At 42.5% G+C, this 22,825-nt stretch overlaps 1 protein-coding gene across 1 annotated transcript in view; it reads right to left on the bottom strand.

Annotated features, from left to right (window-relative positions):
- Positions 1 to 14,044, bottom strand: part of LOC120455176 — a 79,904-nt gene extending 65,860 nt beyond the window's left edge. The window contains exons 1-2 of the mRNA XM_039641107.2: positions 13,471 to 14,044; positions 12,120 to 13,355 (exon numbers count right to left, since the gene is read on the bottom strand). Of these exons, the coding sequence (XP_039497041.1) occupies positions 12,120 to 13,355; positions 13,471 to 14,029 (1,795 nt within the window). The 5' untranslated portion in view covers positions 14,030 to 14,044. The remainder of the gene's footprint in view (positions 1 to 12,119; positions 13,356 to 13,470) is intronic.
- Positions 14,045 to 22,825: the final 8,781 nt, after the last annotated feature.

The raw sequence follows: 22,825 nt of genomic DNA on the forward strand, positions 1-22,825 counted from the left end.
TACCTACATCGGGCAGCCAAACCGCAAGATATATGGCCAGGCAGATAGATTTACCCTTTTTGACTTTTCCAACCCCCTAATTCCTCGGCAACCCCTCGCAAAAAGTCCCGATGCAAATGCAACCCCCGGTGCGGGTCCTGCAATGAAATAATTTCGTGTAATCCGGTGCGCGTGCTCTCAATTATTGTGAAGCGATTTTCTGAGTGAGTGAGGATGGGTAAGTCCCCGAGGGAAAAAAGGGTGTTTTTTCAAAATTCAGAAGTGGGTAGGGGGGCGGGGGGATATTCATTAGATCCTGAGAGCGTTTGATTTCTCAGATTTGTGTTCTCATTGCGGAGAGTCTGCTGAGATCTGAAAGTTAATATAAAATGGGAGTAATACATGGTTTGTAGGTGCCCAAAAGTATGCAACAAAAGTAATAAATAACACAAGTAATAAATATCATAAATTATATATGTACATATATATATTTGTTTACCCAATAACATAATTTAAATGAAAATTATTATTAAATTAAATAAACATATTTATCTTCAAGCATTTAGTGTGTTTCTATGTTAGGGCATCTAGTTGTCGGTGGCCCAACATCCTGAACTTTGTGCTCGAGTTATTGTTTTCCCCTCGCCACTGAGACACATACATACACACAAGCTAGCACACTCACTCACACACTCACACACACACACAGTTGTCTTGAGCAATGAAAAATTCATATTTGCGTAGATGTAAGTGAGTTGGCGCATATACATATATCATTGGTGTGTTGCTTGCACTTTGAGCTGTTTGAGCAGTCGGGAAATTCTATGGGCACTTTCAATGGAAACGCAAAAGTGAAATTTCCTGCTCTTAATTACGTTCTATTTTTGGCCACCGAACGGAGCTGCGGAGCAAACAAAACAATTCAGACAGGACAAAGGCGAAATTCTCCTCTTGCAAATCGCATTTCATGCCATCTGATTACGCCTTTCGAATTGTATTTTTTTTTTGTTGTTGTCCCAGTATTCTTTGGCCAGCTTTTTCAACTCTTAAGCCCTCAAACAAGCTGGATATTAAGTCGCTCTTCGGAAAATATTTTCCTGTTTCGGCCAACTCTGATGTGTGCCGCAATTTCGTATGCTGTAAACCCAAAAAGCCACAGAAATATGTCCAAAAATAACCTGGTTTTCGTAAAAATCGTACAAATATCAAGAGGTACTGCTGTACCAAAGGATTTCAAAGTACATTTCTGACTAAAGCTACTTACAAATTCTGGCAAATCCTCACCATTTGAAAGCTAGATTTTGTCGAAGTAGTATTTTTAGGAATTTCAAGGAATTTCAAGGAATTATATTCAGTTTGAATTCGAGTTTTCACTAGAACAAACGAATTTCACAATCTTCTAGAGAAGTTTTTAATATAATAATATTTATATCCAGGGCAATACTTTATAAAGCAAAAAGTTCTATCAAAACTACCTTTGCAGTTCCCCAAGAAATCTGCACAGTAGCAGCTGTCTGGGTCTGTATTTAAATCTGAATATGAATCTGAATCTGGATCTGAATCAGTGGCACAAGTGGGCACAGCTTTCAAGAACAGCGAAACACGAAGAGGAATAAAAAACCAAATCCCTGACACCGATCCACCTCCTCTCGATTCAGAAAAGATCGTGTTACAGGCGTGCTTTTGACGCGTTTCAAAAACAAGATGCAAAAAAAAATAAAGTAAAAAAAAACTCAGAACTGTGAAGAGGGAAGCAAAACTTGAGTGATTAAAAGGGGTTCAGACTGAAGATTGCAGAACACGTTCATGTGCGAAGGCATTAATCTGCATACGAGTAATGCACGAGCAGCTGGAATTCATCATCGATTGGTTGCAATATCGATTAAGAGAAGCCAAAGAAAACAAATGCCGAACAACCGAATTAAACAAAATACAATTAATGAGTTTTGAGAACCCTATTTGGTAAACAATAAACGCAAGGCAAATGGCTCGAGAATTCTCGCAGGTTAAAGGACAATAAACTTGCGGAATTCACCCGTCTATTTGAAATAAGATTTATGAATGATGTATGAATGATGTATGAATGAAAAAATGAGCAAAAAAGCACGAAGTGCCAAGCACGTGTGATTAGGAAAATATCAGATGAAAATTTAAAAAAAAACGGGACCTATATGCTATGCTATACATACTCTTCTAGGGTTTAAAAAGTATATGTTACTATACATTATATATATGACTATATATTATTTGAATTTGCAGGCTAATATTAATAAATTACATATTTCCAGCATTTTTCTTTTCCTGCCAAAGTTTAATTTTAAATACATTTCCCCCATTTTCTGCATAAATGTGTATTATTTCCATTCCAGTTTTACGTTTTCCTTGACATTGCCCTGCTTCAGTAATTTGTTGGCTTCATTGTGCTGGAGCTATTCTTCAATTTTCTTGTTGTGCAGATCCTTCCACTTTGTTTTTTTTCATTTTTTTGTTTGCACGCCTTTGTTGTTTGAGCTTTCTACATTTTGCTATACTTGGCCATGCCTTCCGTTCGGTTTGCTTGTTTCTGCCATAACGCACATACAAAACAAATAAGCAAAATGAGTGGAAAAGGTTAGACCCCAAACCGAACGGGCTATTGAGTACCCTGTCCAAATAAATAGAACCTGGTAGTTATGGACATTATTTAATTGCCTTTGAAGAACTACAGAATTCAGGAGAACCACCTGCCAACTCAACTTTGAAGTTGTACAATGCTTTGGTGCAAACCTCTGGTTAAAGTGACGCTTAACTCGGTGAAGGGTATGGCAATGGCATAATAAAGGAACCAAAGTGGAACCGACTGCAAAACTGCTGTCGGGAGCTGCTGTTTCTGTTGTTAATTCATGGAAATTTATGTTTTAATGGCAACAGCAACAGCAACCGAAACTGCAAACGGCGAACTGCGAACTGCGAACTGCAAGCGCAGGCAAATTGCGAGCGTCGGCGGCTGCGCTTTTTGGTTTCTCATTAAAAGCGAATTTGCCTGGGCGACAATAATAGCAGCTCGGTACAAAAATGCCGCACTGACCAACTGCACAGCTGAGTAACTGAAAAACTGAAGAACTGAACAACTGAGTAACTGAACAACTGAAAAACTGAACAACTGAGTAACTGAAAAACTGAGCAACTGAACAACTGAGCAACTGAAGAACCTAACAACTGAACAACTAAACTGTGTTAAATAAGCACCAGCAGCCAGGTTGTTGTGGTTGCCATAGTTGTCGTCTGAGAATGCGGGCGGAAGAGTCAGGGCACCGAGGAAGTGCGGGGCAAGGGGAAGGGGAAGGGGAAGTGGAAGGGGGAGGGGAAGGGGAAGGGGGAGCCCAGTGCGTGGGCAGCGACACCGAAACTAAGACCGAAACCGAAAGTGCAACTTGCAACGTGCAACTTGCCACCACAAGAAAAATCGACTTCGCTGCACATACCCACTCGACTACAGACGTCACTCTCTAAAAATGCTCAACATTTAAAATAAAGTCGCTACACAACTTTGGTATATTTATAAGGAATAGCAACTCTTATAATTGCTAATTCCAATTTAAAGTTTAATTACTAAACTTTTCTTGTGAGCATATAGTATTTTAAATATTTTAAAAGACTTTTGCTTGCAGCAAACATAAATTCCTAAGCAAATAACCTTTTAAATTGGTTTCCTTACATAAAAAATACCCATAAATCGAGTTTGTTGTGGGACAGCTTGGGTGCAGTTTATGGAGGCCCCACTGTATGTAGTTTTTTGGCTCACTGCTGTGGCCTGGGCGGGCCAGCAGCACAAATTGCAAAGAGCTTTATGACACCTGGCATGCAATTACATGGACATTCCATTCTCGTCCCCCCACAACGAGCCGCAATCAATTATGCAATATACATATATGTATGTACATATATACATAGCCACCAAACACATAAGACTCGTATGCAGCACACAATACCGATAAATGGGCTATATATGTACATACGAGTATGCTTGTGGTTTCCTCAATATTTTGTGGGCCGATTTCATCCGGTTGAAAATTCAGCAGAGTCACGGGTAAATGTTCTCGACAAGGATGGCCAAGTGGAATCGAGATTAGTTTGGGGCGTTTACCAATTAATCAGCTTGAATGTATTTATTATAATTGCCTGCCAAGCTATTGATCTCGTTAAATGCTAAGCATTTAAGCATTTAGCAGCTCACTATCTTGCCTGCTCAGGTGCACAACTTGTGTAGCATTAAGTGTATGTTTGAATGGAATATTTATAGGTAAACGGCACATCAAATGGCTTAAGCCCTTTAAGGATCTTTGTTTCTGCTGCTGCAGCAATCCATCTGGAAACCCTGACTAAAGTTATTATCTCTATCTTGGGCTCTGGAGCGACTGCATTCGCTGCGCTGCAACAAAGTAAGGCGAACTAGGAACCAGAACTTGGCATCTGCATCTCAGTTGCAATAAGCAGGAAATAGTCGCCTGTCTGCGGCTGGCTTCTTCTTTTCTACCTCTGCTGCTGAACTAAATGCACTTGCAAAAAAGGCAAAATGCATCTAGAACTGAAGCACATATATTTAATAATAATCCAATCGACTTAAGGTTCAGCCAAGGCAATGAATATATTCCCAAACTAATCAGTTCTTTTATCAATTTTGATTTATGTTTCAGTTCCCTTTTTGTATGCCAGTTACCAATAAATTTCTATCAACAGTTCTGCAGCTTCCTTTTTTATGAAATTGTCAATTATAATTTGTGGCCGTGTGATATTGCAGCGAGATCTCGTCGTCTGGAGCCTGTCTGTCATCTTTGGCCACTGCTGGCCAGCTATCCAGCTATCCAGTCATCCAGCCATCCATCCGTCCATCCGTCCATCTGTCCATCTGTCCGGCGCTCGTCTGCTTCCGGCTCAAATGCTCCAGGGGCCACGCCCAGGCTCACGGCTCGGACATAAATCATGTTGTTGACCAACAACGGCAGCCGCGGCCCACTGTCATCAGCACTCAGCATTCAGCATTCAGCATTTGGCCACGTTAAGATGGAAAAGCGACTGCTTTGCGCACAAAAACAGCAACAACAGATGCGTGCCAAAAACGTTTTGTGCCACAAAATGCTGGCCATACGCTTTTTGGTTAGACACACTCGTCGCGCACTGCCATATGATTTTTTTTTTTTTTGTCCATATTGTTGCACATTTTTTTCGCAGTTTATTTTCAACTATTTCAAGTCAATCCAGTTGCTGACAGTCGAACACAAAAACTTAATTAAGCATCAGAGTGGGGCAAATAAAAAACGCAAAAAAATAAACAAAAAAAAAACAAGTCAATAGGAAAAAAATAATCGAAAAAAGAGGGAGAGAGCGGGGATCGTTGGATCGATGGCACTTGCTTGGCCCAGTTAGCCGCTCGGATTCTAATTCCAATTCCAATTTCGATTCGATTCGATTCGATTCTGAGGCGAAAGTAATGCGGCTGGGTCAACGGTGCGTATGCGCAATGCGGTTCAACTGACTGGCCGTCGGCCAATTGGTGGACACTTGAGGGGTGAGGGTGGAGAGAGGGGTGAGGGGTAAGGGGGGGCGGTAAAGTGGGTTATGGCTGGGCTGCTTGGGCTGAGGGGGAGTACTTGCAGCGAGCATCTGACGCATACTTGCCGCATTAATCTCAGGCAAGTGATCTGCAGCATGCAACCGGCGACGACAGACGACTTTGCCGCAACTTAATTTAATTTTCCTTTTTGTTTCCTTTTTGTTTTTTGGCTATTTTTTGTGATTTGCATCACGTAAAGTGGAACAACTAAATGAGGTGATGGTAGGGAGAAGGGGCCAAGACAATTGGCCAACTATTTGGCGGCTTTAATTGGCTTGCACAATGCCAGCGAAAAAGTCACACGACACCAAAAAAATGATGCTTTAAATTGATACAACAAAATTATACAAACAAAATTTGCACGGCTTCAAAAAACCATCAAATATTCAAAAAAAAAAAGTACGTTTTTAGAAACCATAATGTTGCACAATTTTAAACTTAAAAAAGCCCACAAAAATCTATAAATTAAGATATATAATTATTCGCTTGTAACCAAAATGCGCTCTTAGAATTAACCACTCATGTTTTTAATATTATATTATTAAAGACAATAAGCAATGCAATTTGCTGTGTTTAATTAGTTTTAAACAGAAATGCAATACATTATAATTAAAAAAAAAGCATTTCCAGGCTGCACTGTGTGCAACTGGCAGTCGTAAATCTGGTGGCAGCCACAAGTTGCGGACTGGCTTAATGGTGTCAACACCGAAAACCAATTGGCAAATGTAGATCTCGTGGCGCCCAGCCACGCCCCCCGGCCGCCCCTCGCCCCAGCGACAATGGTCCAAGATGAGTGAGGAAGCAAAAAAAAAAAAATAAAAAAACGAGGAGGGGGAAAAATTTATGGCTTTCAATTGGCATTGACAGCGATAATTGGCCGCGTGTGCCGAACTAAGCCAAGTCAACACGGAGCCAGAAAAGAGGGTTACCAAGATGAAAAAAAAAAACAGCACACACTCCGTGGCCATCGGGGGGTTAAGGGGGTCCAGAGTGCCGACATATTGACAGCACGCGGGCAGAAGAAGCAACAGCAACAGCAACAGCAGCAGCAGCAGCTAAATAATGTCCAATATATATTCGGCCATTAATCATCTTGGCCATGGCCTACAAAAGTAATGTATTTAAAACAGCCACAAAAAGTGGCGGCTACTTTCCTTGCAGCGCCAAAGAATCGCTGGCGAAATTTATGGCTGCAGATAATTAAATCTGGATCTTAATCTAAATGCGAATGGCTAAGAAATTTTGACTCAGAGATGTGCCAAGTAATGAAGAGCAAACAAACTGAATGGGCACGAGTATTTTCAGTAAAGTTTAACAGTATATTTTATATTTTAAACGAGTGCATTGCATTTCCTTTGAATTAAAAATTAAGTATTTCGCAAACCTATTTAAACATAATCAAAGAAACCCGCAAAACAATTAAAAGAACCAAGTGAAATGCAAGCAATGTTTTTTGGATAGAACGTTAACCAAAGTTAACTACTAAAGGCACTATTTCCGTTCACAGAATTTGCATTTAAATCAAACATGATTTTATTTGCTAGCTGAAGTAATTAAACAATGAATTCTGCAAACCGATTGTGAAAAAAATACAAATATTTCCAGAAAACCGCAACACAAACGAAACTTTTCAGTAGAACCCACAAACGCAGGCAATATCTTAACTACACTTAGAGAAACATACAAATAAAACAAATAATTCAATTGAAACAGTTTTGGAATCTCACACGTAACCCGCGAAATATGCCATCAATCCTAAGTGAGTTTTTCAATCACTTTTTTCATATCTCACCATGTAAATTAAGCGATGGCACTTTATCGCTGTTTTTCTGCAATTTTTTATTTGTTTTCCGTTTATGATGGTTGCCCGTTTCTTTTTCTCTTTGTTTCTTTTCCCCAGTGAGTACAACAGTACGTATGAGCATTGTCTGCGTTGTTTGTTATAATTTCAGATAAGTTGAGATTGCCGATTGTCGGTTACATTGTTTTCTTGTTGCGGTTGTTATTATGCAAATTTTCGGCTAACAACCGCTTTCAAAAAAAAAAAAAAAAAGGCGACCATAGTTGGGGGGCTGTGGGGGGGGGTGGTTGGTTTGAATTTTAATTAACGTTGCGCATACGCCGCGTGGTACACCCTGCAACTGCCATCCTAGGTGTGTTCGATGCCGTTGGGCAAAAAGTATGCCAAGTAAATACGGTTTTCAAAACGAAATAATGAGCACACTTTTTTTTCGGCTTGCTACTTTTTTTTTAGTTGCCATTTTTGTGTGCTTAGATGCAGGCAAAGTCTAAACACTTTCACTAAAAATCCACCAAAGGCTACACGAATTTCGTGTCGTACATGACAAACTCTCAACTCGATTTGGTGGGAATGCAGAGGGGTGGGAGGTGGTGGAGGTGGTGGAGTGGGCGGAGAAGTGGGTGGGAGGACAGCTTTGTAAGTGGCTTAAACAGCCTATGGCTCATCCCATACTTTTGCTACTAGTAAGCTAAGCTAAGTTACTCACTTATTAGGTGTTTTTGAAAAGGAAAAGCTTTAAAAATAATGCAAAATAAAAAAAAACATTTTATTTAAGTTCACTTTACTTATAAACCCATATAATTATGTATTGCATTAGTACAGCTAATTAGGTTTATGTTACTCAATAAGCTTAAGTGTTTATTTAACCTTATTTGCATTTAATGAGGCAGTTGCATTTCCAAACACAATGTTTGCCGAAAATATTCAGCTTGTATGGACAAATAGTGGGAGTGCTAAGCCAAGTCATTAGAAGCAATCCCCCATATCGCTTATTGCCCAATTCCATGTGCCGCAAAGTACTTAACCCCACAAAATGCCGACAAACTTGACACCCCCAATACCACATAATTCCGCCGCACACCAGTCACCAGCCACCAGCCAGATATCCGCTGTGAAATATCGACAACTATGACCAGAGAAATGGCTGTGCAAGTGGTTATATGTATGGAGGAAAGGAGAGACTCGCTGGCGACATTGATTAACGAGTGCTTAGTTAAAGCGGCACTCAAACACGCGCTGCTAATGCCGCAGATGCCAGCAATAATAGTTGCAGATACACCAGCAGCAACAACAGCAACAACTACGCAGCAGCAGCAACAACGCAGCAGCAACAACAGCAGCAGCAACATCAACAAACAAAAAGCAAACAAAAGTCAACAACAATCGCGCACAATGAACGGGGAAATAAGCGACAACAAAAGTGCAATCATAATTCTCTCCGTTTTATTCGTCTTCAGATTTTTATGATGAATAATTGAATGGAATCTAGGAATAAGTTTGAAGGAGGGAGCACTATTTATTGCCATTTTCGCAATGCCATGCATCTGTGCAAATACTTTGAAATATGTTTATTAATTGCCAAGTGAACACCCTTCAACCCGCCGTTAATTTCAAGTTAGTCTGTTGCTCTTATACCGAGTATATACATATATATACTTATACATATTTGTGGGGTATATACGACTGGGCAATGACCTGGAATGCCCTAGTACGTGAACATACAGCTGTGTTGGAAATAATGGTGGGGGGCTTTAAAAGCTGAGTTATTTAACAATATTGTGCCAAAACAATTGCAATAGATTTAAACTAGATGTGAAATCAATTATTTGATTTGCAGCAAATTTGAATGTTTACTAATGCTCGATTATGTTGTGTGTGCGCTCTATGATTTATTGCTTGTAGCATTTGAGGCCAATAATGCATTTATTATGCATTTATTGTTGTTGAACTTCTGCAAATATTATCTTCACCTGTTTATTCAATTATTGTGTTAGTTTTGGCAGGACGTGTTGACATTGTCTTTGCTTATTTTACGCAGCAGTGAAGTAGCAGTTGCTACTCCCTCAAATTGACAAGTAATTTGTGTAGTAATCTTGAGGTTCCCCCCAATAATGATGTGTATTATTGTGCAATGACATCTTTCCTACCATTGTTAACCTATTTGTTTACATTCTAAAACAACATACCCACAAGCGAACTTTGATCTTGTCACATTACTTAATTAAATCAAATGAATCGGTTATTTATTTTCGATTCCGATTGTTCTATCAGCTTTGCCCTTTTTCACTTCGCTTTAATCTCATATAAATAGTTGGCGATGCGTTTATTTTTGGCAGTGGCTCTTTTTTTGTTCGCTTCTCGTTTTGTTCTTGTCAAGAAGAACTACAAATCACACTATTAGTGAGTCACGCTGGCCAACAACAAATTACGCACCGAAATAGCTTAAGCATTTGGAGGAATATAGGGGGTATACCAAATAGCATATACCATATAGTATATGATTCATTTGGCCAGCAGCTGTAGTATAAAATTGTAAAATTGTTTCAAAATTGCGTTGGCCTAGAGGAGAGTCATCCTAAGCCCAAGAACTTTTCTATAGATTAAATTAACTAGGAAATGCATTCTTTCAATTCTAAACCGTTTGCTAGTTGGGATTAATCATTGAATTAGTACCTTATAAAATCCTTTATTTTAATTTTAAACTTTTTCCTGATTAAATACATTGAGTTGATTTCCATTTGATGTATTTTAATTATGTTATGCATTTTAGTTTTAAAGGTGATGCGTTTGAATTGTTTATTACCTAAACTTCCTGTTGAAGTGATCATCTAATTTGATGTTGATAAAGCTGTTAAAGCTGCTCTTTATTTAAATACTCTTATTGCGCCATTCTGGCTTACCCATTTACATAATTGTGATTTATAATTTTTAATTTATCTTGCAATGTGTTCACTAGAATTTTACCCACATTTTAGCAGCACAACTCCTGCGGCATGTTGATGGGGCAGGCCCAAATTGCTGTGACGTCTAAGCAACTGCTGCTGCTGCTGCTGCGGCGGACCATCCAGAGCGGATTTAATCAGTTGAAATGCCATTACACGCACTTAATTCCAGAGCTAGGGCTGTTTCACAATAACATCACCTTAATCCCGACACTATTCACTACTTAAATCGGGCCACTTATTTGCAATCATAACCCGAAGTCTAAGGCAAAGTTGTGCTGCTTTACAGCAAAATAAAAAGCATATTTAGCCCAGCAAGACGTGAAAATGTATAGTATTTCGGGGCAAACGAGAACACAAAGCCCGCGTTTTTTTGGCACACACGAAAAAAAAAGAGCATGCGGCATCCACGACAAGATCGATTCTACTGAAACCGCATCCATGAATCCATCGCCATGGCGAACGTGAATGGAACGGAACGTGGAGCCCGAAGCGCAGCGCAACCGAAGTGGGCAAAAAGCCGAAAAAAAGCGCTGGAAAAAATACGAAAAAAAAAATACAAAATTGAAATCAAACAAAACGAGACTGTAAACTCTGTAGACTGGAGCCAGCGGAGCAAAAATAAAAAAAGAAAAGAGAGAAAAAGCGGGACCGCAAAAGCGGACTCATGGATCGTATCGCTGGGGCCGAATTGAATGGGGTTCGCTCGTTGTTCGATGATAGTACGATGATGATGGTGCTGATGCTCGCTCTGCATGCAAAGCCAAGCCGCTGATAAAAATATATAGAAATCGGTTGAAAGAAAGGGGGGCGTTGCTCACTGGCCGTCCAGGGGAGCGATAAGCCGAATATGGGGGATAAGTGGAAAAGTTAGATGGAAAATGAGTCTGGCGAGTGGCGCCATCTGTTGACAGGCTGGCAAAGCTAGGTGGCGTCATCTGGCGGGTTTTTCCAGTTTCTGGTGCTGCCACCTATTGGGTTCGTGGGGAATCGTGAGCGATCTAGCGGCAATTATTAATTTTACGTGTAGCGCCCATGTAGAATGTAGAAAAATAAATTTCCCAGTTAAAAAAGTTCTAAATTTGCCTAGGTCTAAACAAAGTGCATTTCATTTAAGTTTCAGACACCTTAGCAAGATACGTAGACTAAAATATAAATTAGATGCGTTTCTTATTTACTACGTTAAATTATTACATTAAATTATAATTATTAAATTATAAGGCAATATGATTTGGAAGACTTAATATTTAGAACGCAGGAAAATGGTCACTCTCCAAAGTAAGGCGCCATCTATAGGTCGAATGTGCAACCTCTAGAGCTAACTAAAGGCTTCACTCAAATGCTCCACCTATTGGGGGCAACGGTAAGCTGGATTCCCAGAAGCGCCACCTTTCTAGTTCTTCTCATGAATTCAAATGGAAGTATAACAGTTATCTTTGTTTATTCCATAATGGTCTAAAAACTATCTGCAATATTTTTTTTTTTTGGTTTTTCGTGTACTTTATATGCCTACGTAAATTGTGCAATTTGGTGAATATGAATTTATGATTTTTTAAATTTAAATCTAAATAATATCGTTATGTTCCTTAATGTAAGGTCAAAAATTAAAGCAAAGGAATGTAGTTATAAATATAGGGAAATCGGAGAGTTTAGTTATGCAAAGGGTAAATAACTCTGATTTTTAGTTCCACGCTTAGCACAAACAAGTACTTTTACCTTTATCCCAAAACATAAATTGCTCTTAGTAGAAAGAAAATATAATGATCTTTAACTTTTAGTGATAAAAACTCAAACTCAAACTCACCCGTTAAGCCCGTATCGTTGATGCTGGACGTTGAGGTGGAGAAGCCCGGCAGCTTCCGCCATCCTTTGCGACTCCAGAAGCTCCTGGCCTTCGATTCCGTGGCGGTGGTCTGCACCGTTTGGATGCCATTCCCACCCGCGATCCGGTGATTGGGTCCCGGATCCTCTGCCGCTCGTATCCTGGCGCAGCTGAGTATCCTGCGGCCACAGGAGGCGCGCGTAAGGAAGCTGCTCCCGCTTTGACCACCACCACCACCACCACCACTGCCACTGCCAGTCATTCCCGCCTCATCGTATACAGTGGCCGCTCGCTGGAACGAACGGCAGCTCTGAGTGCCCACTGTGGGCGTTTGGCGGGCGCACTTGATGTGCTGCGTTTTGCTCAGGCGAAGGCTGCCAATGTAACTGGCGCCACTGCTGCCGCTGAAGCCGCTGTCCAAGTCGCCGCATGTGGAGGTCAGCAGCTGCTCCACTGCGCCGCCAGGACAGCCGGTGGCTCCTTTGCTCCTCTTCCCCGCCTCGCCGCCGCCGCTATCACAGATGTTGTCCGCCGAGGCGGAGGTCAGTCGGGCCAAAATCGTGGGCGGTTGACCACTGGCTGCCGTTACACTCACACTGGGCTGCGGTGCAGTGACCTCAGCTCCGCCAGTTACCGCCGATCCTGCTCCTTGGGGCTGGGGCTGGGGCTGGGGCTGGTCCATGGACTTGGGCGGACTCTCCGGCATCAGCATGGCCTCCACACTCAAATTGAGTTCGCCCAATATCTTGTGGTGTCTGTTCTGCACGCGACGCAGCTCCTCCTCCACCAGCGTCTGATTGAGCGAGCCAGCCGAATGGGAGCCCACTGTACTGCGCAGCTGGTGACCGCTGCTCGTCTGCAGGGCAGCCGCATTGATCTCCTCGTAGAAGTTCTCGCTCTGACCCATGCCACCCGACTTGGAGGTGGTGGTGGTGGTGCTGGTGCTGGTCAACTTGTGGTAGCGCGTTTGGTACGACTGCAAGGTGGCCGGGCTCACCAGCTGTTTGTTCTTCTTGCCCTTGGAGAGCAGCGCGCGTATGGAGTTCGGCGGTGGTTCTGCCGTTGGTGAGGCGGCTGTGGCGGTGTCCACCACCGATGAACCACCTCCGGCAACGCCTCCGCCGCCGCCGCCTGAGGAAACAGCGCCCGGCACGTTGGAGTGCCTCATGGCGGCACCGGGTTCGTAGTAGGCGTACGAGTAGTCATGATGCAGGTGGACTAAAAAAGCGGATTAAATATTTAACTATTATATATTACTACAATTAATAGTTAATTGGACATATATATATTTTAACCATAGTCTAGACATATTGCCATATTAAGGAATAGTTACCAGTGTGATGGTGGTGCTGCTGATGGCTGATGTTCCTGCCCAGCGTCTTGCTATGCCGCGCCGCCAGCTGCTTGAGATGATATGGTGATGTCTCCAGGGTCGCCGACTCATTGCAGATCTCAATGGCATCCGGATCTGGATCGGGATACCGCGGCAACTGCTGTCTCCTGCCAGGCGTGTTCACCGGCGAACCACCACCGGTGGTGCTGATGGGTGGTGGATAGTCCGGTGGTGGTGGAAACTGCAGGCACTGCTTAGCCACGCCCCCGTGCACCGCCTCCAATTGCTGCTGCTGTTGCTGTTGTTGCTGTTGTTGCTGTTGTTGCTGTTGTTGCTGCTGTTGCTGCTGCAACTTTTGCTGCTGCTGCTTGAGTCGCTGCAGTTGCGACTGCTGTTGCGTGTAGTAATTCTGATTCGAGTGCTGCTGCTGCTGCTGCTGTTTTAGCTTCGTGTGTACGAGGACCTTGCCGGCCACGCCCCCGCCCCCCTGGCCCGTTGTGGGGGCGGCCGTCGAGTTGCTGCCATTGTTGCGTCTGCTGCCCAGGCCCAGGCTCTCCATGGCACATGGTGTGGCTGATGCGCCAAAAGCTTCGATCTGCCAAGAAAGCAAAAGCGTGAAACTCATTATAAAAATGTTTGCAAACACAAAGAGGCAATTTTCAATAAAAAAAAAGCTTATTTTTAATTAATAATTAATGAATGCAGCACCTCGAGCTGACAAATTAGCGAGCATAATGTTCGGTTAAATAGAAATACAAATTGCAGCAGCTGCCACTGGCGAAAGAAAAACAAGTTCCTGGAACTTTGACCACTAAACTGGCTTAGTAAATGCGGTATTAGTGGTATTGTGGCATTGTGGCATTGTGGCATTCGGCATTCGCGCCACAAGTTGCGAGTTCAGAGAGCGATTCCTTGCCACAATCCACATGTCGCCGTGATTAATTGCCGCTAATTCAGCAAAGTCTCTACTTTTGATGGCCAAAGGGTCGGCGGCTGGTTGGCTCCTCTTTTTTTTGTGTGGACTCGCTTCAAAGGCACAGCCGAGCGGTAATTGAAAAGCCGGACTAAACGAGCAAAGAGCCTGGCCAGTGGTCGGTGGTCAGTGGTCAGTGGCCACAAATGAGTCAGGTGGAGTCGAGAGCAAGATGATGGATACCCAGCTGTCACAGGTGAGTATGCCACATATGAATGGGCTACTTGCCCCAGAGCGGAGGTTAAGTCAAAGTCCGACATGGTTTATGAAATCAAATTCATCTTGGAGTTGGGATTTTGAAACAGCATATATTTGTGGAGAACATATTAAAAACGAAGCACATTTAAGGAATTTAACATATTGCACTAATAATATATAGTTGTTGGTGGAAATTTCCCCTTTTTTTGCTGGATTAATTCATTGTCAATAATTTCAGCTATTTTACTGCGAAAACAGGCAGCTTTTCCCCCCTGACAAATGATAATGTCAGTTGTTGGGCAAGATTATGATCAAGATAAAGGACAGAACTCCAAGGAATGCCAAGGAGTTGGAGTTGGAAATGGAGTTGGACGAAGAGCAGGAGGAGCAGGCAGATGAGATCCGATAATGTGCAGGGGAACATAATAAAGTTGACGATGATAATGCCACCGAGTTATGAGTGGTTATCCCAGTGGCCAAGGATTCTTCTTCGTGGTAGCAGACAGAAATTCAATTGGTAATTTGAGTAGAAGTCCATCCCGTTTCTCGATTCTTGTTCATCCTCCGGCTCGCTCTTTCTCTGTTGGGATCGCATGCCATCTCGCTCCGTTTCTCCGTTTCTCTGTAACTTGAGACAAGTCTGAGAACTGGACACGATCTCGTTGGCACAGCAGGTCCCCAAATTAGCGTCTAAATTTAGCTACTCAACAAATTGAATTGAGCCCAGCGAGGGGCACTGCATGTTGTCTCTTTCCTCCAGCATGCACCCCTCTCTCTCTCTCATGCTCTCTCTCTCTCTCTGTCGTTCCTTTGAATATATTTATTATTATTTTCTGCGTTCCAGAGCCACGTCTTGGGTTTTAAAGCTCTGCGTGCACTTGAAGTGGCGCAAGGGCAGGACAGGGTATTTAGGGGGATTAAGGGCTTCCAACTTCACGGGGGAAAACATCAAAAAACCCTAACGCATGCCATTGTCAACAGTCAGATACAACAACAATGAGGCGGCCAGTGGAGTGGGGTTTTTAGCAGCGTGGAAGGGGGGAAGTTTTAAAGGGGGAGGGGGGAAGCTAGGGTAGCAGGCGGTGCAGGAGTGGGAGTTTGACAGGGAGCAAACCACTCGAAAGGCAGGCCAAGGATTCCCCTGGATCCTCTTGAGCTCCCCCTGAAGTCTTCACCCCTCCGCGTTGCTCCTACAAATACGTATTTATATATGTATATATACAAGTATATATCCTTAAAGCTTCTGGCTAGCAGGGTAAACTTTGTGTTTGCCGACGCTTCAACCCACTTACAAGGATTCATATATGCGTGGCTGTTATTTTTTTATACGCCGTGTGCTCTCTCGTTAGTTTGCTTGCTTTTGTTGTGTCTTTCCTGTTTTCTCAACTGTTTCACAATTTCAACAAGTACCCATTGCCAAAAGCTCAATCGGGTATATAAAGCCAAGTGGAGGATAATGTAATGATAATAGGAACGATGCAATAAGAAATTACTTTTCATAGCTTTAAGGTAAAAATGGTATAAAAAACCATGTGGTGTATATGTACAATAAGATTCCTAAAGATTCAAGAAGGAGGGTATATGTTAGTCTACTTATCGCCCAGACTTCCCCTGCTTATTTCACCCTTGTTTTCTTATAACTTTCCTTCGACCCTCGAGCACATTTTCCATACTTTCCCGGACAAAGTGAACTGAAGCGAGCGCGGAAAAGCGAACAAAAGCCATCAAGCTGCGTCTTCCGCAGATGCGTTAAGGAAACCTCCATTTCCTATGCCAATATTGCTCAATACTGCTCAAGTGACTTTCGCTGATTGATTGGGTGGTGACCCCGATGGAGCACTTAATTAGAAACACACGCATACGCGTTAACCGAAAAAAGGAGTTGCTGCAGCTGTGGCAGCACTTTAATGGGGAAACGAAGGCCAGCCAACAGCTACCAACACTTGGAGAAAAAACTAACTTTAATTAGTTCAAGAAGGGGGAACAGAACAAAATATATGTTAAATGGTCAATTTTTTAGTTACCTAAGTTTCAACCTACATAGCTTGAGAAAGTTGTATTTATATTACAAGATAATATAGATAGTTTTGTATATGTTGTATATAAAAATAGTTTGAATTAGTTTATCTTAGCTATTAATCAAATTGGAATGGCATAAGGCGAATCGCTTTCTACCTTTTTTTCTGCCAGTGTAGTTCTCCCTTTGGCCTTCCTTCGAGTGGCTGCGTGGCGCGTGTTTTCTGCCACAAGGGGCAGGGCAACAACAGCGAACAGAACCGAACAGAACAGAAACGCATTGCAATAATTATATGCTGAGGCAGCAGCAACAACTGCAGCAACTGCAACAGCATCAGCATCAACAACTGCAACATCAACCCCAGCAGGCTGGCCCCTGCAAAAAAAGTGTTGCATGTTCTTCTATCATATTTGCAATTTATGTGTCGCCAATTCACTCAGACTTCCCCTGTCCCTCCTGCTGCCCCCCAGAGTCATCCTCCCGATTCTGCAGCGGATTCCCCCCCATTCCATTTATGGCATGTTGATGCCCGAGTGCGAACAAGTAATTAGAAAACATATTTCGAAATTGTTTCGCCATCCGTTTGTGCAACTTTGCGGCTCGCAGCTGTGCCGACTTCAAGGGGCAAGCAATTCCACTCCGACTTGCAATCTTTAAGTTCAGCGGGATTCCCTTTTTTAATTCCTCCAAAATGCATCTTTTGATCTTGCCCTGCAAGAACTTTGAACTCAAATCCCAAGTGCTATACAAATTAGTATTGGAAAGTACACTAATCATTATTATATTTCTGGTGATATTTTATGATGATTTTCTTTGGTTTTTCAATAACTGCAACTTATTATTATTTCTGAAGTTAAGTATTCGCTGCTAATGGAGTTTAATGGATTTGAAATAATCTCCGAATAAGCTTTTCTTTTTTAAAATCCCTCTTGAATCCTTTTCCTTTTCAACAGCAAGCTCCATTAGAGCACTGGCTCGATATTAAATTGATAATCCGATTTTAAGACCAATAAAAAGGGGAAATCCGCTTTTGAACAGGGTTGCCAGGTTGCGCGACAGAAAGCTGGCTTTGGGTGGTTTCCGCCACTGGCATTGTCACTCGCTTTCGTTGATTGTTCTGCTGGGTGCATTGACTTGCAACGCATCCCCTCCGTTGTGTTGCACCCCTCCCCCCTTAGAAAATCCCCCCCTCACAGCCATGCAACCATTTTCCCCCGCATTGCGTGCTGCATTGTCAACAAGTGCGAGTGAAATAAAAAGCCGGCACAAAAAATGCGAACAGGCAAAGTGAAAGGAGCAAAAAATGTTAAAGGGAGTACAGAACATGGAATATGGGAGTTTTTCTTCTTTTATATACATATATATATATTTTTTTTTTTTATGTATAATTCTAGAGGAAAAGGAAAATGGGGGAGAGCTAGTTTCCCCTTAGTTGCATCTTTACATCCTTCAGCATGATTTCCCTGCATTTTTCCGCATTTTTCACCGTGTCTGTGTGCAAGAAAGTAAAATGAATGCAGCCAAAGGGAGTTGCGTTGAATTAACGTTAATTATGATGATCAGTGATGTGGGCATAACTAAGTACTATAAACAAATACATATATATTAAAAAATATAATATATAGAAATTATTAACAGTCCTAGAAAGATATTGAATGCAGATAAAAGTCCTTCATAATTTATTATATTTTATATACATATTATAACCACCTCTAGTGATGATGATGATGTTCTGCTCGCCCAGATGTTTGTGGGAATAGGCAGAGATAATGTCGCCATGATGTGCGCTATCTCTGAGTTACCAACTTTGCCCCTTCGGCGCCCATGTACCACCCCCCTGGAACTCCACACTTCATTCATTCTTCATTGGCCGATAAGCTACATTGGCTGCATGTGCAACTTTTCCTGCGCCTCCTTTGAGTGTGGACTTTATTTTCTCTTTTCTGTTTTTTTTTTTTTTTTGTAGGCCTGATCTGGCTTTCAGCTTTATCTGTGGCATTAGCCTCCTTACCACGGCACCAAGTTTTCTTTTTCTTTTTTGTATGTGGATTCTGGGCATGCTAAAGTGTCGTTTTCATTGGAACATTTTGTCAATTGCTTCGCTTTCACTTTTGTCCCCACATTTTCCATTCAAGTTGGCTTCGATTTTGTTAGAGAGTTTGCAGTTGGCAGATTAAAGTTGCTCTAGCAATTCAATTGGAGGTTGGATATTCGATTTTGGAGATTGGTTAGAATTAAGCACAAAATTATCTTAAAACTGCATTAAATTTGAATTCACTTTCATGTAAATAACTATCTGCAATAAGTAAGTTTCTTTGAAGAACCTCTGCATGTACATGCTTATCATTGCCCCATCTCCATTGGGATTCAGGGTCAAAGATCTGTATTTTCCCCCTGGTTTTTCACAGTTGCCTATTTTATGCACTCGACAACGAATTATGCAAAATGTGAGTTTCCCTAAGGGGGAAATCCTTTCTGGGCAGGATTTCGCGCCGTGTTTCGTAATTTTGTAAAGAGCAAACTACACATGCTCCACATAATTACATGGCTGGGGCATTCGTCCATTGTTTTCACCGCGAAACAATGCCACATGCCACATTCCACATGCTACGCATTGGATTGGGCATGGGTCACCTTCGCTCCTCGTCATCCGAGTGCAAGTATGAAAATGAATATGAATACGAATAGGTATATGAATGCAAAACTGAATCCGAGTTTCTGCATCTCCATCTACATCTCCATCTCCATCTGCATCTTCCAACGTCGCCAGCTTCGTCTCCTTTATTTTGTGCACTCAAGCGCCTTTTACTTTGTGCATAATTTCTTGGGCCCATGTGGGCGGTGGGTTACTGGGCGGTGGGTTGGTGGGTGGTGGGTTGTGGGTGGTGCGGCGTAGGTTTTTGAGAGGTTGACGAAGGTCATTGGCCCGAGATTTCCCGGCATTAGATCTTGGGATGTGCCACTGGTCAACGGATGTGAATTATGCATGGCTCTTTCCTGCTGAAACTTTCTTCGTCTTTGGGGGTTTCTTCTACTGGTAATTAAACTTGGCACATTACACGCAAAGAAATAGTCTAACCTTTGCCGCATTCCATAAGCTCTTGATAAACTCTTTGTTTCTAAAAAATATTTGATTTTTCTTTAACCTACAAAATTACAAATCCACTTATCTTTCTCAGCCTCTTGTTCATATTTTGTTTGTAGTTTTGTATTTTAGAGGTGTACTTTAGAGGTGTAATAAAACAGATTTAAATGAATGTATTTCCTTGAAGGTAGTGCCATAACCTGCCACAATCACTTATTTCCCCGTAACCATATGTTCCTTGGCACCCATTCCCAATCCCAATCCCAATCCCAATCCCATTCCCATTCCCATTCCCAATCCCAGTTGCACTGCGTTCTGGTTTTATTGTGCTCATCTATGTATCTCCATGCATATTGCAACGCCCGTGTTTGTGTGCTCCATTAAGAGTAGCTCTTGGGCATGAATGAATGCCATCATGCTCGTCATCTTCGTCGTCAGTATCCCACTTCCCACATACCCATTCCCATTCCAATTTCCATCCCCATTCCCATTCCCATTCCCTTGATAAGGACAAGTGCCATACGAAGCTGGGACTCTCACATGGGACTCCCCAAAGTCAGAAACCCTTTTGCGGAAAAGCCAACAACGCTGGGGTGAAAGTAAAAATTACACTTGCAGCGGGTGGCATTCCCCCATATACTACATACATACATACATATATACTTTTTTCGTGTTTTATAATTTCCCTTCTTTTTTTTTTTAATTTTTTTTTGCAAAACGTCAAAGAGCGAAACGTTGACGTTTGTGGTCCTCGCATCCGAATGACAGGGGAGATGCCCCGCGAGTTCGTTAAACCTTCAAGCATCGAAGTTTTCATTTCTTTGCCCACCAGGAGCAACTAAATCCTTGGCTCCTGTTCCTCCTCTCGCTTCTTCTTTTCCCCCTCCTCCTCCTTCTTTTTTTTTTGCCAGTATTTTTATAGCCTGCGGCAGGTCGCGACTCCCTCGCAGATACTTTGATGCCAAGTGCTGGGTAGCAGTGGCAGCTCCCTCCCGAATCCATGGTGACACTCGAAAAGTTAGTGGCGCTGACAAAGCTCACACGACAAGAGTCAATGACTGTTGTCCGGATCCCTGCGTTCCATGGCTTCCATGGGTTCCATGGGCTCCATGGGCTGCATGGACTCAGCTCATCCGGATTCACCTGGGGGTTAAACAACCCGGCGAGTGCGTTGCGTTGCGTTAAAATTTAATTAACAGTCAACAGCACGCACTTTTCCAGTGAAAAGGTGGAAAAGCTGACAGCACTTGACACCTCGCCAATTGATATGCACCTTGATTTGGATCCGGCATTTTCTAATTGCACCCAACACCTTTCACATAACTTAACAACTCACACCCAACCATTCGCAGCTCAATTAAAGTCTCAAAAACAGTTTTTACTTGAGAAAGTAAAGGTTGGTTCATTGGGAAAGAAGTTTGTAACGTTTAGCGAGTTTGCTAATCTTCTTTAAAAGTCTTGAAGTCTTGCATTTGCAGCATATCTTTCTCTTATAAATTGCAGCAACTTTCCGTTGATTTTTCGAATGCCACAACATCTTCTCTCTGCGAAGATCACAGCGACTTGTCTGCTAATTGTAGCTTGAGGTGTTGGATTGCAGGGTTAGATGGGTTTATCTAACACCTGTCACTTGATTGTCCATCTGACACGCGATCGCGAGAAGCGTCATTAAAACGACTTTAGGTGCCGATAAATTGACTTTATCGTTAAGTCATGACTTTAGGTTCCCTCCTAATTAATACACAATTAATAAATAAATATAAACACATCGGATGCCCTTTTCAGGCTGCGTTCAATTTGAAATGAAGGGCGCAAGTGTGAGTAGATATCAGGAAACTACGCGTATCATCACTCCACCACGTAATTACGTCGAGTTTCGTGTCCGGCTCACTTGACACCTCCTAAATGATGTCCTGCCCCGGGGGCAGTGTCCCAGTATCGTATCGCACTCCATTCCCCCCACTCGAAACTCATCTCGGACATTGTGCGCTAATTGATTTTGCCGCTTAAGTTTACAACGCGTAAATTTCGCGCTGAAATGCAACCGAAACCGCATCCAATCCAGCCAACTGGATGCCATGTGATGCGGCTGACCTCGAGTGTCCACTTTCTGCTGCACACTGTCCACTGTCCACTGTTCACTGTCCACTGTTCACTGCCCACTGTCCATTGTCCAGTGTGTCCAGTGTCCAGTGTCCAGTGTCCAGTGCACAGTTGATGGTAATCGGCTTATGACCGCCTGGTTATTGTGGTTTCTCCGCCCCAGAGTTTCCCCTTTTTCAGCTGGACTCTTGGTTTTCTTTTTCCCCCCCGACCCTCTTTTTGTTTTTGTAAATGATATGCGTGCAAAAGTGACAGCGCTAATGGGCAGCAAAGGCTGTTCTACAGTTGGGATCCATCTCGAAATGCACTGGGAAAAAACAGCGGACTAAGAAAAGGATTTGTAAGTCCTTAATATAATATGCAATATAAGAACATTTCATTGAAGCACCTAATCCTGTAATAAGCTACTCATTGCTTCTTTGTGTAAATATACAATGAGATTAGAAATTTATTTCAGTGTACCTGCTTGCCGCGATCCATCTGCCGCATCCTAGAGCTTGATGAGACCGAGGATGATGCGCTCAATCAGATGCGCCCAATAAACTTTGCGGCTACTTGGCATTGTTCGAATGCCGCAACGGCTGTTCAGCGGCTCCAGGAGCGGATTGAGATTGGGGGATCGGGGGTTTGGGGGATTGGGGGATGAGGAGCGGATCGGGCGGACGGAATCCCTCACTAAGTGGCCAAGTGGTGTCCCACCAGTTGTTTGTCGGTTGATTGCTGTTATGTGCTGGTATGCAGCGCTTAACACGCCAAGTCAATTAAATGTTCGCTTCCGCAAGTTGGCGACTTGGCCAAAAGGAAAGTGTAGCAGCCAGGAGGACTTCAGTTGGAAGCGATGCACTCAGCGAAAAGAGTCACACCAATTCTTGCCAAGTTACTAAGAACTATTTAATGATTCAGCTCTTGTAATACAAGTAAATATGTAAGATGACATTTAAAAATTTAGCTTAATAATCTTCACAAAAATGTAATATTA

Source organism: Drosophila santomea, chromosome X (assembly GCF_016746245.2).
Source record: "Drosophila santomea strain STO CAGO 1482 chromosome X, Prin_Dsan_1.1, whole genome shotgun sequence".
Taxonomy (NCBI): domain Eukaryota; kingdom Metazoa; phylum Arthropoda; class Insecta; order Diptera; family Drosophilidae; genus Drosophila; species Drosophila santomea.